This window comes from Mus caroli, chromosome 7, assembly GCF_900094665.2.
Source record: "Mus caroli chromosome 7, CAROLI_EIJ_v1.1, whole genome shotgun sequence".
Classification (NCBI taxonomy): Eukaryota; Metazoa; Chordata; class Mammalia; order Rodentia; family Muridae; genus Mus; species Mus caroli.
This window is the reverse complement of record NC_034576.1, coordinates 92,927,487-92,942,338: the sequence shown is the minus strand read 5'-3', so window position 1 is coordinate 92,942,338 and position 14,852 is coordinate 92,927,487. Positions and strand designations below refer to the sequence as shown.

Sequence of the window (14,852 nt, the reverse complement as noted above, 5' to 3'; positions counted from 1 at the left end):
CCTCCCTCCCTCCCTCCCTCTCTCTCTCTCTCTCTCTCTCTCTTCTTTCTTTCTTTCTTTCTTTAATTGTGGCTCTTCATCTGCCACTCATGTTTTAAAGAGTTTCTTGGAAGGAACTTCCCATGCTGTTCCTAGTGGTGGAAGCTCCTTTGTAACAAAGAAAGTATAAAGGGTTAGCGTGATGATCAGGTGCTCAGGAGAATGGCGGCTGTCTGATCCGGAGAAGAGGGAGAGTGTGGCAGTTGGAGAGTTCAAGCTATTTATTGTTTCAGTCTTGTGGGAAAGCAGTGAGATGCAGGGAGGCTGATGTCAGCACCATTTTGTTTGGATTTAGAAAGAATCCTTGGCCAACATGATGGTAACAGATAAGGGAGTACAGGAGATCATTGTGGGCTCCAGCTAGCCAATGTGCTCCGGGAGCATAGCACAGCAGAAGTGCTAATTTGCTACCCAGGCCAGGCTGTGGTGGGCGGCGACTCAAGCAGGCAGCAGGTAGAAAGAAGGAAGAGTTCATGTAAAAAGGAAATCAAGCAAAACCAAAAGCAAGATGAATGTTTATCCAGTCAGCGGATGCCAACTCTGTCCCGTTTCTGGTCTTCCCTGCTTTGGTTGGGCATGCATTTGTGCAATGCTTTGTGTACACTGTCTGTGGAGGCCAGGGGACAACCTTAAATGGGACCATTCACTGGCTTTTTGGGGACAAGGGCTCTGTCTGGTCGGAAGCGCATCAGTTTGGCTGGGCTGGCTGGAACATGCGTTCTGAGGGTCAGACTCCGGTCTTCCTTCTTGTATGGCGAATATCTTTTGATAGTCTTCCTCTAACCCTCATAGTTGGGATCCAACTCCTTGCTGGCAACCAGGGGTTGGCATAATGACCCAGCCTTGTGATTTTTATAGAAATCTGTCCTTGCAGAAATGTTGGTGGGTCATGAGAGCATACTTGGGACTGACTTGCAAAACCAAGACTTTTCTTTTCTTTTCTTTTTATTAGATATTTTTTTTATATACATTTCAAATTTCAAATGCTATCCCGAAAGTTCCCTATACCCTCCCCCCGCCCTGCTCCCCTACCCACCCACCCCCGCTTCTTGGCCCTGGCATTCCCCTGTACTGGGGCATATAAAGTTTGCAATACCAAGGGGCCTCTCTTCCCAGTGATGGCCAACTAGGACATCTTTTGCTACATATGCAGCTAGAGACACAAGCTCTGGGGGTACTGGTTAGTTCATATTGTTGTTCCCAACTGGTAATAAGAACACATGCTCCACTATGTTCATAGCAGCCTTATTTATAATAGCCAGAAGCTGGAAAGAACCCAGATGTCCAAGACTTTTCAAAGTGGAAAACTGGTCACTCCTGGCCTCACTTTCCACGTCCTGTTTGTTTGTTTGTTCGTTTGTCTCTACTTTCCCTCTTGTGCTTAACTCTTCAGAAGCTCTGGCCTCCTAGGATATGTCTTTACAAGTCTATTCCTTAGTTTTCTGCAGGTGCTGGGTCTTACCGTTTATTGCTGGTTTACCAGCAGTGTAATGGTGTCATCCCCTTTTCAAACAAGGTCCCCAGGGAGCGAGATGAAGCACTGGCAAATACGGCAAAACACCCAGACTTTAGGGCCATCTCGGGTCACCATCTAAGATAACCTTGGACTTTATGTGTTCAGTGTTAGGGTAGGACTTAAGAAAGGGTTAAATTGTTGGGAAGATACTGGCACACAGCCTTTGATTTAGTGGAAAGGAGGAGACAGCAGACACCAGAACATGGGGTAAGCAGCAGGTGGCAGGGTGAAGCTTCAGGTGGACTGTAAGAGCCTTGACAGCAAAAATCAGGTATCATCTTTCTTCTCTCTGCCTCGAGGGATTAGGGGAAGATCTGGTGACTTCAGCCTTTGCTTTCCTTTCCCCAGGGCTTCGGACAAGCTGTTTCTCTTGGATCAGTGTGAGAAGTATCGGCGCTGCAGGCAGTGCCAGAGGCGCACCTCCAACACCGGCGAGAGCAACTTGTGGCCCATGAATAAGTTCCTGCAGGGCTCACGATTGCTCGTGTAGAACACAACGTTTGAACCTATATTTCCGGAGGAACATTTATTTGGAGTAGTTGAATATTTAGCGTGTGTATATTTGTACCTCAGAGGAAAAAAAGATTGAGTACTTTCTAATCCTTTCTTGAATTCATGTCGAGTAATTATTTCCTGCGTGTCCCGCCTTCCTCTCACCCTTGCGTATTCCCTGAACGAAGGCGTTGGAATAAATCTTAGCCTCAACCTCATTGCTATAGCCTCAACCCATTGCGAATGGGACCAAACTTATCGCTGGATGCTGAGGGGGTGCCGACCCAGCTTTTAGAAACTTCATATTTTCCCATCTATAATGAATACATTATAATAAATATTTTCTAAACGCTCGCTATGGATGGTGATTTATATTTTATCTCCTTACCAACTTTTTTCTCCCCAACTTTTAAAATGAGTGTTTATTTATTCTTTGAGAGTTTCATGTATTTATACAATGTATTTCGATAGGTCCATCTGTCACTACCATTCTCCAATTCCCTCTAGTACATCCCTCTCAACCTTATGTATTCTTTTGTTTTTGTTAATAATTAAAAACCCCTCGAGTCCAATTAATGCTGCCCATATGTGCTTGGACGTGGGACTACCCATTGGACCATGGGCGCATCCCCAAGGGAGAATGACCCTTCCTCCCACAGTGACCATCAACTGCCAATAGCTTCTTACTCCAGGGTGGAGCCTCAGGAAGGCCTCCCTCACCCCTTAGAAGAGGCACTAGGATTTTGACTCATTGATCTTATATAGGTCTTGTGCAGCGAACCACAGCTGCTGCTGAGAGCTGATGTGTGGAATAGCTATGTCCCGAAGTCAACATTCCACAGGTTTCCTCCATATCTGTCATCTCTTATGTTCTTTCTACCTCCTCTTCAGCAGTGTTGACTGAGTCTTGAATAGAGGGAGCTTGATAACGGAGGACGCACCCACATCTGAGCGCTCACAGCTACTTATACTTGGCACTTTGGTCAGCTTAGTCTCTGCATTAACCATACCCACTTGGAGGGGGGGGGGGCAAACCGAAACCAAAGTGGGGAAAAAACAACGAAAAGAAACAAAACAAAGCAAACAACGACAACAACAACCTTCACCAAACTTCTCTGGTCAAAGTTTCTGAAAGCACACATCTATAGGGGCACAAACATTAAATAGTGTGATCATTTAGTCAGACAATAGTAAATCCCTGCCCCCTCCCCCTGCCCCCCTCCCCAGGGCCTATGGGTCCTTGGTTATGTGCTTTAGACCACCAGGCATGGTTACCCCCTAGTGGCAGCTTTACTGCTATTGCACCCGTGGGCCTGTCTTTCCAGGCTGGTAAGTATTTCAGACCATAGAGTTCATTGCTAGTGATGTTATGTGTTCTTCCCCAGCAATGCACAGCGCCTTCTGGGACTATGTAAGCTAGCCAGCAGGGCAAGTTTCTTGGGGAATCAAGGCTTTTTTTCTAAGGTTGATTTTTTTTTTCTAAGTCCTTCATCCAAACAGTGCTGAACTTAGACTTTTTTTGGAAAGCTTGAGTGTGTACATCATCTCAGAGGCTCAGAGCAATGTTCTTGGAGTGTTTTAGTTAATGACACACGGGGGCTTTGCTTAACCACTGAGCCATCTCTTCAGCCCCCTCCCCCAGCATTTCTTTAGTGCAAATTTGGTGGCTACAGAACCTGTTAGCTTTATTTCATCTGAAAATATATTTTGCCTTTATTCTTGAAGGAAACTTCTGTTGGATAGATGAATGTGGGTGGATAGGTTTTTTTTTTTCAGTATTTTGAACAACTTAGTCTGTGGGATCTGATTCTATGGCTTCTGACGAGAAGTTCAGTGATTTTTAGCCATAACCCTTGTATGTACATAGTGTTTTATCTGTTTTCAAGATTTCCTTTTTTTCTCTTGGTTTTCAAGTAGTTTGGGTATGATATCTTTTTTCAGAGCGGTCTTGCTTTATTTGATTTGTGTGTGCCTGTGTCGGGATGGGTTCGTGTGACTTCAGGTAGTTTTGGATGCTAAAAGCGGGAACCCTCTGGAGCTGGCATTACAGGAGGCTTTGAACTGCCTTACACTGGTGCTGAGCTCTGGCCTTTTGCAGAACTGGCATGTGCTCTTAACCGCTGAGCATCTCTCTAGCCTAGGATCATTTAAAATTTTATCTCCCCCTCATACATGCATATAATGGACCTTAATCATATGCAATCCTAATTTCTCTTCTCACCTCCTCTCTAGAACTTTACCTTCATGCCCCCTGCCCCCTTTAAAATAACCGCCTGGGTCTAGTTACCCACTAGGTCATACATAGCAAACCTACCAGAGCCCATGCCCCTAAGGAAAAATGACTTTCCCTCCTCCAGAAGCTGTCAATTGCCAATACTTCCTCAGTTAGTGGTGGGACTTAATGAGCTCTCTCCCTGCCGTGAGGGAATGCTGACTGGTCCGGCCGTGTGCAGGGCTTGTGCAGGTAACCATCACTGCGCTACTGTGAGTTCCTGCGGGTCCCACCATTTCCTGACGTCAGCCAGCATTCCGCAGCACTTGTTCTTACTCTCCATCCCTTACATTATTTTTGTTCCCTCTGTAACTGATCTCCACACATTTGTCGTATGGTGATGCACGCACATAATGTGGGAGAATGAATGTCAGGGGCTGAGGACGGGCTCGGGTCCATAAGGGGCTTGCTGGAAGCCCTGCTTTCCATTCACAATACTGTGTAAAATGGATGAACACGCACACCTGTAATCTCAGCCCTTGTAAAGTGGAGACATTAGGATGAGGGCTTCGAAGCTACCCTTGGTACATTGTGAGTTCAAGGCCAGCATAGGGCTACATAAGACTCTGAGGTGTATGTGTGTTGGGCTGGAAAAAGAATCCAAATAATGTTGTTTCCTAGAGTTAAAACTTGAAGCAGGCACAACTGCTCAGAACCTTCTGCTATCCTCCTGCTTCCTATCCCAACACAGCCCGTGTTTCTCTCTAGTCTCAAGCAAGCTTTGTCCCTGACTTCCAGCCTCCCTGGCTTTCCCCCCTCATCCTCAGCAATTCCCTTCTGCAGTGATGACATCAGAGGGAGCGCCTCACAAACCCTCTGCTAATTGGCTCTGGATCTGTGATTGATGAGGGGGTGCTCAAGATGCTTGGACTCTGGAAAAAAAAGGGCTTATGACTGGCAGGGTGTGGATTGACTCCCTCTGTGGCTCTTCCAGCTTCAAAGCCAGGGGAGATGCTGTTTCCCTGGGGCAGTCCATCTGCAGCTCCTGGGCCTACAATGCTGTTGCTGCCTGTGTCACCAGGATCCGGCTGGCTGTGCGCTTAGGACGCAGCTGTTCATGAGTCGGTTGATTCTTTTCCATGGGACTGACGGTCAGCCATTTATGGAGTTTCTAAAAGGTCCTGGAGATAGCTGCTGGGCACAGCATGACCGTTTTGAGTGGACTGTAGGGAGCCATCAGTGCTCTCCAGCCAAATGCTCTTAAAGTAGAGTCAAGTTGGGTCATTGGAACACGGGTTCTGAGTGGCCCGGGCAAGCATCTCTGCCTTGCTTCCATATTCGCACATTGATGCTTGTTGAAAGGCACTTTCTCTGTCAGTCCCAATTTCATCTTCAAAGCTCTGGAAATTTCAGGTGCCTGGTATTTGACTTTGGTTTCTTGAAATCATTTCTGTATTAATTTTTAAAACTTAAATATAACTGTATGAAGTTCTATTTTTAACTAGATTAACACAACTTCGATGAACCACCCACTTGCTGTGGAGTTCACTTACAGGAATCTGAGATTTCTTATCTCACATAATCCAACCAGTGCAACCAGAACAGATTTAGAGGGACTTAAGAACTACAGAATTATCATGATAGTACACACATAAGTGTGTGAAGCAACTTGAGACACGGCTCTTGAGAAAGAAGGTATCCAGGTTCTAGGCTGGCCTTTTGATGATGACTCATCACTGTCCAAGCAGATCGTGGACGACAGGTTAAGTCTTGTAAACATGGAATTTCGGGAGGAGCTTGGCTGTTGTATTGCTGTACCTTGTGTGGCAGGTCTTGGGAGAACTCTAGTGCTTCTGCAGTAAAAAATGAAGAGGAGCTATGGCTTATAAGACAAAAGTGGTTCAGAGATTTCTCCAGCAGGCAATTTCTGTACTTGGAGAAACAGTGTTCTAAAACGTTGCTGCGTTTTAGAGTCTCCAGTGGAAAAAAAGTGTTCAATACAAGATGGCTGCTTGATGCTGTTTCCTTGGGAGTGGAGCTTGAGATATGACCAAGTTCATTGCACATTTTAGTCAATAATATAGGCTTAATGAATGAAACTGATAGTGTTTCCATGGGAATATTAAAGCTACAAGCTTGACAGCAATGCAACCTCTGTCATGGCTATTACTATGCATGTGAGATATGTAAGAAATTTAGTGAGACTGGCTGCCAAGACATGACACAGTACTTGTCTGGTTTTAGTTATACAGAATTAAAATCCCCTCCCCCCAAATATAAACAACATTCCAAACCTCATGTGGTTTATTCCTTAAGTCATTTCAAACATTGCAGGTATATAGTTACTTACCTGCTCTTTGGTGTTCACCTTCTTGAAGCTTGTTCCACAGTTGCTTCTGTGGGATTTTAAGTTTCACAGTGATCAAATGCATTCCCAGAAGTTTCATTTTGCACTGTTTTGAAGCTTCTATTTTGAAAAGCCAGCTTTGGTAGAAACAGCGTGTGTTTAATGTCTTCTGATAAAAATGCCTTGCCATAAATGTTTATGTTTGGCATACTAATTAAAGGAGAAGGGTTGAGGATAGACTAGGAGAAGACTACGAAATAAAATATTGTGCCTGCAGGGATATTTTTAATTTAGTAAGCATTTGAATGTGTGTGGGTGTTACACATGCCTCAAGTGGCAAGTGGCTTCCTCAGTTGCTCTCTTCTTTGATGTTTGGACATAGGCTCTCTCAACTTTTACCTGGAGCTTGCCAATTGAGCTAGGCTGGTTAGTCATTGAGCCCCAGGGGCCCCCTGTCTCCCTCGGGTCTACTTCAATGCTGGGATTACAAGTGTGTACTGCTGCTCTCAGCTTTATAAAATATGCTCTAGGGATTGAACTCTGGGCTTTGGGTTTGCATGGCAAGCACATTACTTACTGAGCCATCTCCCCAGCCCCTAGTTTTGTTTTGTTTTTATAATAAAAGGTAGAGATTTGTTGTTTTTGTAGCTAAAACAGTGTTTAATTTTCCAGTTTCTAAAACTTTTTTTTCCCAAACATTAGAAATTACTTTCTACCTATTACTTAGTTTTAAAGTCTGATATTTTCCTATGTTTTCTCAACTAAAACAAGAGTTTTAGACTTTTAACTATTTAGACATTTAATATTTTTATGTTTTTCAAATTATGTGATTTAAAATTAGGGCTCTTTTAACTATATTTTCACTTTGGGAAAGAGTGGTTTGAGTTCTGTGGGAGAAATAACTGGAGAATGTTTGCTAACTCCAGGTTCAATACAAGCTTAAACATCTGAATAAATAATGAATTGCAAGAGAAACTTCCAAGATATGGTATGATATCCAAGATCTGGCACGATAAAACAAGTGTATGATTAAGTAAATCATAAAGGTTTACAGTTTTGAGTTTACCATAAGTTATAACAATTCTAAACTTCGTACACCTAATAACACTGGGCCAAAAGATATAAAGTAAATATGGTCAGAGACACAAAGAAAATTGGAGTTTCCCATAACTCTGCTTATCTTTCAGAAATAGGTTTAGACACAAAATTCAGTATTGTATAGAAATGGTTAAAATAATAACCCCCCAAACAAAAAGTATTTCATGCAACCATGTTGGTGTACATATCAGTTTGCAAGAGGATGTGAACAGTCTTCTTAAATTTGATCATAACATTTGACAAAATATTCCCCCAAATATTCTTTGAATATAATTCAATTAAGGTATTAAGGTATTAAGAATATATAGGGGGGGGAGGGGGAATGCCAGGGCTAGGAAGTGGGAGTGGGTGGGTTGGGGAGCAAGGTGGGGGGAGGGTACAAGGGACTTTTGGGATAGCATTTGAAATGTAAATGAAGAAAATATCTAATAAAATTGTTTTTGAAAAAAAAAAGAATATATCTGGAATTTTGAAAATCTATGTCTAGAAACTTCTAATTCTCTGCATAGGCTATAGTAGATAAGGTGATAGAGCCCCAAGACACTACCTGCACCAATTAAAAAAAAAAACAGGAAGACATTTCCAAAGCCATATGTGAGAACTCTGAGAAGAATATTGACTAGCAGTGTCGGATTCTGTGGAGAAAGCCTTTCTGATATAAACAGCAATTTTCTTCTCTGGGTATATTTACTGATTCTGGAGTTGGAATAAAAAGGATTAAGCCTGGTCCAGGCAGATGGTTTCTCCTGAGGTAATGAGAAATCTGACATGGCTCTTGGTGGCCATGTGGGGCTGATGCAATAGATCAGAACATTGGAAACCTTAGCCAGTTTCTTCCATCTTTTGCGAGCTGTATTCCCAGGGATGCAGGCATTGCATGTGAGATTGTAAGCAGAGATTACTGGGAATCTTCACAAGGACTGACTGCTTTATTCTCTTCTAGAAATGTATAGTTTTACTTTCTGCATTTAGGTCTATGCTTTGGGGAGATTGATGGCTGAGAACTAGCACAAAAGAAGCTGATAGTGGAAGAATAAGACCCAAACCAGGGATGATTGATTCATGAATCTGCTAAATTCTCTCCATGGATCTTAATAGTTTACCTGGCTTGAACTGAGAGACAGTCAAATCGGACCTACTCTTATAGGCAGCAGGAATCCTGGCCAAGGAGACAGTAGGGGTAGGTCTTAGGCATGACTTATACAGTGAAATGAGATGGGTCACAGCAGGGGCTCCAAGCTGTTCTTTACTGTTAGTCTTGGAGTGTGAGTACTTCTCAACATGGGAGAGGTAGAAGTTTTCACTAAACTGGCCTCCAAAACACCAAGGACAGACTGACGTCACCTCTACAAGCAAACTGCCTTGACTTGCTCAATTATGTCAGTGTGAAGGATGGAAAGGAGAGTCTGTTCCAGAACTCGGAACAGTAAATCAAGTCTTTGTTAGACATTAAATCTAATGGGGCTAACTTTCCTCATGGTGTTTACTCTCACTGCGTCTTCTTTTCCTTAGTCTTTGGCATGCTGACCCTTCCCACCCCTATTTCTCTAGTTTTCCTTTAGTGATGACAAAAAAAGAATGTACTCAACAACCCAAAGGGCAGGGAGCCTTCTTGATGAGCGTCTAGCCACTCAGCCCCCACATCCTACTGAGTCTTGAAGGTAATGTATTCTTTTGAAAGGGATTAACTTTCTGATGAGTGGACCTCATTTTCTAGCAAGTAGCTTTGCTTGCATTTCTTGAGTGCTTATGACTTAACCCATCGTTTATTCTTGGGGCAAAGTACAAAGCCAGCTCTCCTTTTTGTCTTTATAGGAAGTGTCCATTCTCCGAGCATGCTGGCTTCTATATGAACTTTTTTTTTTTTTCATGGGCATCACACTTTCTCTCTTATTAAAAAGGACTCATGTCCAATCTAGACCTTGACCTCTACAAAGGTGATGTTCTAGGCAGAAATTCCCACAAGGTTTGATTAGTAGATAGCAATTAATAGTAAAAGAGATATTCAGAAAGGAATTCAGACAAGGGTTATAGGAAGATGAGCCTCCAGGGCCTTCAGGAACAAAGCTTTTATCGCTGTATGCCTTAGCATCTACCCCCAAACCCAAAGGAAGACAAATGACAAATATAACCACAGAGACAAGACTGGCCATTTTGGAACCGGTTTATATTGTATTTCTTCATCCAAACCATCTCTGGAGACTGCGTCAGACCTTCTGAACACTCATAGCTTCCTTAGGCCAGCTGTAGGTGTCTAGTGAGAAGGAGTCATAGTCTGGAGTGTAGATCAGAGATTTTACAAAAGCCTCCTTGTCCTTGGGTTCTGGATAGTAGGAGGCCAAGTTGTGTTTGTATGCATAGTCGAGGACCTAGGAAAAATATGTTCGGGTGAGGAACTAGATCTATGGGTAAATCTGTCTTAAAGGCCCCGTACTTGGCAGCCAGGGGCTAAGGAGTATCTCCTAAAGAACCAGCCATGTTTCTCTGCAGTTGTGACCTACGACACCACTGGAAGGGGAGGGTTAGAACTTTCTTTCTAGATAGAACTTACTTTCCCCCAAGAGGCTTGTAGTCTCCCTCTCCAGAGCTCCGGAGATGAAGGGTTCATACCTCATGCCTGGGCCAGGCTTAAAGAGGCTGAGCCTATCTCACCTGCTTCCCACTCCCCGTGGGTTTCCAGCCATGGCAGGCTTCATGGGTACTTCAGTGTCCTAGTCGGTAAGCAGAGTAATTATATCCCTTTCCTAGAGCGATGTGAATAGAGGCCATTCCCTTGCTGGCTGAGAGGTTGAACTGGATGATTTTCTTATGAACAAATAGCCTTAATGAAGGAAGTGTGGTGGCTGAACTGGACTGGGACTAAGTTGTTGGACTTTACAGCTGCGGTTTAAGGGTGCCTGCCCTGGACAACTAACTCATGGGACTATGTATTGCTGAGCAGTGCAGTTTATAAAATTATTTGTCATTCTAACAGAAAAGCCATATACACTAATGGGAATGATATGTACCCATTATCCATCTTGGATAGTTATTATTTGAAATTGGTCTTTATTGTATTGTGCTGTATTTGAAAACCTATCACTTTTGCGTAATCTCACAGTCTGGAATATTCTGTGAACCTGATCACCTCCTCACCTCCTAAAGAGAGAAAGAGGGAAAAAGAAACATGTGCTATGCCTAGCAGGAACATTTAGTCTCCAGAGCTCCAGGAGAGAGGAACTTCTGACCTCTTCAGAAACAGAACTGAAGTTGAATGAAGTAAAGATATCTGCCAGAGTGAGGACTCCAAAGCCCGAGTCCTTGCCATGAGGCTATGCAAGCTGACCTTTCTCATAAATGACTGATTATGATTCATTAAGAAAAAAATTCCACCCACGTTCTGGTTCACAAGACCATGGCCTCTGGTGGCCTTTCCTGATGTTTTGGAGGAAATCTGGGAGCTTTCCTAGAATTGGCCTGAATGGGTATTTGGGACTCAGGCTGTTGAGCAGGCAAGAGTTTGTCACTCAGTCTTTGGTGTGCATGCAGGGATGCTCAGGGAGCTCAGGATGTTTCCCTGGCTGCCATCCCCTTAGCTCTCCTGAAGTCAGAGGAATAGGTGGAGCCTTGCTACCCATACCAGAGGGATACAAGTAGGATGCCCCTTACTTTGACTGCAATTCTCAGAGACACATCTCGGATGGTGCTGAGTGGTGGGTAGAGTCTCCCCTGAGACAGGTGCTGCTCAGAGACTTCTTGGGCAATTTGCTAGAGAGAGGGAGAGGGAAAGGAAGAGAGATAGATTGATTTTTTTCCCCATCATAGAACAAATCCATCCCCTTATCCCAAAGCTTGCCCAGGTACTGCAACCTGTGCCGCATAAGAAAGCTTAATGCTAGGCTTAAACAAAGACTCATTCTTTCTATAGTAAATATGGCTGATGTTCAAAGCAGCACGGGACTCCCTGAATTCTAAAAGAAAATCACTAAAACCAAGAAGGATGTAGTTGTGACCAGCAAACAAAGGTTTTTGTTCTCTGGTTGGCCATAGCCTGTTACACAATGGTCTCTGGGTTCCTTACTTCTTGGATTCTAGTCTCCTCCAACACGCTTGATATTCTAGGTGGTCATCTAAACAAAATCATTTCTCTGTTCATGGTTCTATGAGTTTTCCTTTCCAGCCTTGTTTCTACTCTAATGCCAGTGTTGGGGGCCAGTGAGTGGGTAGAAGAGATGAGAGGACGAATCCAGGGGTCACCAGGCTTAAAGACCTGGTGTTGATCCACCAACCCTATTAGATTAGAAGCACCCTAGGAAGAAAAGACAGTGGTACCTCTGCCGTCAGGAGGAAGATTTCATCTGGGATGTGCCGGATCCCACCAGCGATGACGCCCAGGGCTACCCCAGGAAACACATAGGCATTGTTTCCCTGACCAGGAGTGAATGTCCTGCCATCTTCCAGAGTCACACTCTTAAAAGGACTTCCACTGGCAAAGATTCCTCGGCCCTGGAGGCAGCAAGAAAACAAGAGTTGGATCGTGGAGACAGGTTTGGAGTAGTCATGGTAGTCTATTCTTATCTCTTAAACATGGGGTCCACTTCATTCTCCCTTACAGTGTTCAGAACTGTAGTGGGAACTTGGTAAGTACTCTAAGAACAATTTATTTATCTGACCAGAAAGCTAAGCCCCACCTCCCTCTAAGTTAGTGACAGTGAAGGTCATGGTGACCCTTCCCCCCAACATTTGGAAGGGCCAAGTCAGGACAGTTGCCTAGAGAACACAGAAGCCATGGTTCTGGATAAAGCTCTAGTGAGCTTTGGGACACTGAGAAGCACAGTATCATGGGGAGAGCTTTGGTTTTGGAGTTAATTCTAAGTTTCAGAGGTAGCTCTATTCTTTACGAGTTTGATGATGTTTGGAAAGTTGACTCATCTTTCTTTTTTTTTTTTTTAAATAAATTTTTTGTTGGTTATTTTATTTACACTTCAAATGTTATCCCCCTTCCTGGTTTCCCCTCAGAAACTCCTCTAACTCACTCCCCTTCCCGCCTGTTTCTATGAGGGTGCTCCCCCACCCACCTACCCGCTCCTGCCTTATCGCCCCAGCATCCCCACACACTGGGGCATCAAGTTTTCACAGGACCAAGGGCCTCCCCTCCCAGTGATCCCAGACAAGGCCATCCTCTGTTAAATATGCAGCCGGAGCCATGGGTCTCTCCATGTGTTCTCTTCATCGTTCTAAACCTCAGCCTGCTTACTATGATGGGCACTCTCTGTCACCTATATAGGGTTTCTGGTGTAACTGTTACTACTTTCTCTCAGCTGGTGGGAGAGAGGACTCCCCGCTGACCTCGGTGACCCGGTAGCACTTCTCAGCGGTGCACTCAGCCTTGCTGGTGGGGTTGCTCAGGGCAAAGATGATAGGGCGCTCATGGTAGGAGGCCATGTCCCTCAGAATCTGCTCCGTGAAGGCTCCTGCGATGGCAGCGACACCTACAGGGAAAAGGGGGGTAGTAGGGAAGGCCTACTGGGTATAAATATCCCGTGGCACTGGGGAGGGAAGTAGGTACCCCATGACAGACTTGGGAATCTTGAGAATAAAATCTGCTATCGGGGCTGAGGAAACAGAAGGGAAAACAGAAGGGAAAACAATCCTGTTGCTTGAGTTAGCTAAGACCTCTTGCTCATTCCACAGAGACCACTGGTTTGTTTTAGGTCTCTGATCTTTAAGGCATTCCTGAATGTTGCTGAGAGCAGAGTGTTCCTCTAGTACAGAGACAGGTGCCAGGGTCCCTGTCTTGGGGTGCAAGGAGAGCTCACCTTCATGCTAGAGAGCAATACTGTCCTTCTCTACCATATTATATCATTCTGTGTTAACAAGTTGCAACTCTGGTCCTTCATTTTTATAGTTTGTATACATAAGTCACTCAATAAAAGTTTACAGCATTGAACCAGACATAGAAGAGGGGAAAGAGCTGTGCTTCTATAGGTAGTTTCACTGAGCCTCAGACTCTATCTGCAAGTCAGGAGGGTTAGCTAGGCTGGGTAGTAGGGTCCCCTCTTCTTGTTCCTACCTATAATTGCTGTGGGCTTCACCAGCCTTACTACCTCCTCCAGGGAGTTGACTTCAGGGTGGTCTTGGGCAAACATCTCCTTCTCATGGTTTAGGTGGCTTCTTCCCTGTAGGGAAAGAAGGGTGCTGAGTAGGTAGAGTGTTGGAGGCCTACTGAGCAGGTCCTTGATGCAGTAGGATTCTGACAGTGTTTTGGATTGAGCCTCATGGTTTGGTCTGAGCTTGCAGAATAGTGAGGCACCCTTGATCAGATTTCCCAGTAGAACCTACAGTGAACCCTAAGGAAATGTATTTCTTTTTAAAAAAATATCTATTGTAATTGCATAGTTGTTTTTGCCTGCTTATATTTGTGCTCTGTGTGGATGCAGTGTTCATGGGGGGCTATAAAAGAGTACCAGGTCCTATGTAACTGAACTTACAAAAAGTTGTTAGCCACTGTGTGTGTGTGTGTGTGTGTGCTGGGAATCAAACCAAATCAAATCTGGGTTCCCTAAAAGAGTAAACAAGTGTTCTTAACATCTGAGCCATCCCCCCAGCCGCACAGAAGAAGAACTGATAAGTTATCTTTTCTTTTTAGCTGTTGTAGGTCATGGCTTCCTGGGTGAGGATAGAAAGATTCCTAGGAAATTCCTTAGCTTCGCTGAGTCCCTTGACCACAAGAAGTGGAGCCCACAGGTTCACAGAAGGACAGAGGCTTGAGACTTCCAGTGCCAGAGAGCTAGTGAGAATAGATTTAATAGGGTCCCCTAGTCTTCCTGTGAGTCTCAGTAAGCTGAGTCTAGGACAGGCTGGTCATGGCATCTCTTCAAGAAGCCTGGTAGTGACAGACTAGCCCAAGTTCTGGTAATGAGTTCAATCATTTCTGACTTCCCCAGCTGGCCTCCTGAGTACCAGAGTGATGTCAAGCCTACAACTTGTTGATTAGAAGTCAGCTCAATAGGGTGAACAAAATGATGGGAAAATGAGCGAGTGAGTAGGAAGAGTCACCAGTGTCTGGTAACCTGCTCAGAGACCATGCTCTGGGATGCTGGGAGGAGGATGTATCTCTAGTGCTCAGAGACCATGCTCTGGGATGCTGGGAGGAGGATGTATCTCTA

General features: G+C 44.4%; 2 protein-coding genes across 3 annotated transcripts in view; one reads left to right on the top strand and one right to left on the bottom strand.

Moving 5' to 3' along the window:
• The window catches only part of Ccdc81 (coiled-coil domain containing 81), a 40,423-nt gene extending 38,022 nt beyond the window's left edge, over window positions 1-2,401 (top strand). The window contains exon 15 of the mRNA XM_021167437.1: window positions 1,904-2,401. Coding sequence (XP_021023096.1) covers window positions 1,904-2,045 — 142 coding nt within the window. The 3' untranslated portion in view covers window positions 2,046-2,401. The remainder of the gene's footprint in view (window positions 1-1,903) is intronic.
• Window positions 2,402-9,758: 7,357 nt separating this feature from the next.
• Window positions 9,759-14,852, bottom strand: part of Me3 (malic enzyme 3) — a 180,442-nt gene continuing 175,348 nt past the window's right edge. Inside the window, exons 11-15 of one of the 2 annotated variants that reach the window (XM_021166866.2) lie at window positions 13,757-13,862; window positions 13,033-13,175; window positions 12,016-12,189; window positions 11,353-11,451; window positions 9,759-10,073 (exon numbers count right to left, since the gene is read on the bottom strand). In XM_021166866.2, coding sequence (XP_021022525.1) covers window positions 9,912-10,073; window positions 11,353-11,451; window positions 12,016-12,189; window positions 13,033-13,175; window positions 13,757-13,862 — 684 coding nt within the window. In that variant the 3' untranslated portion in view covers window positions 9,759-9,911. The remainder of the gene's footprint in view (window positions 10,074-11,352; window positions 11,452-12,015; window positions 12,190-13,032; window positions 13,176-13,756; window positions 13,863-14,852) is intronic. The other variant, XM_029479566.1, reaches the window with a different exon arrangement.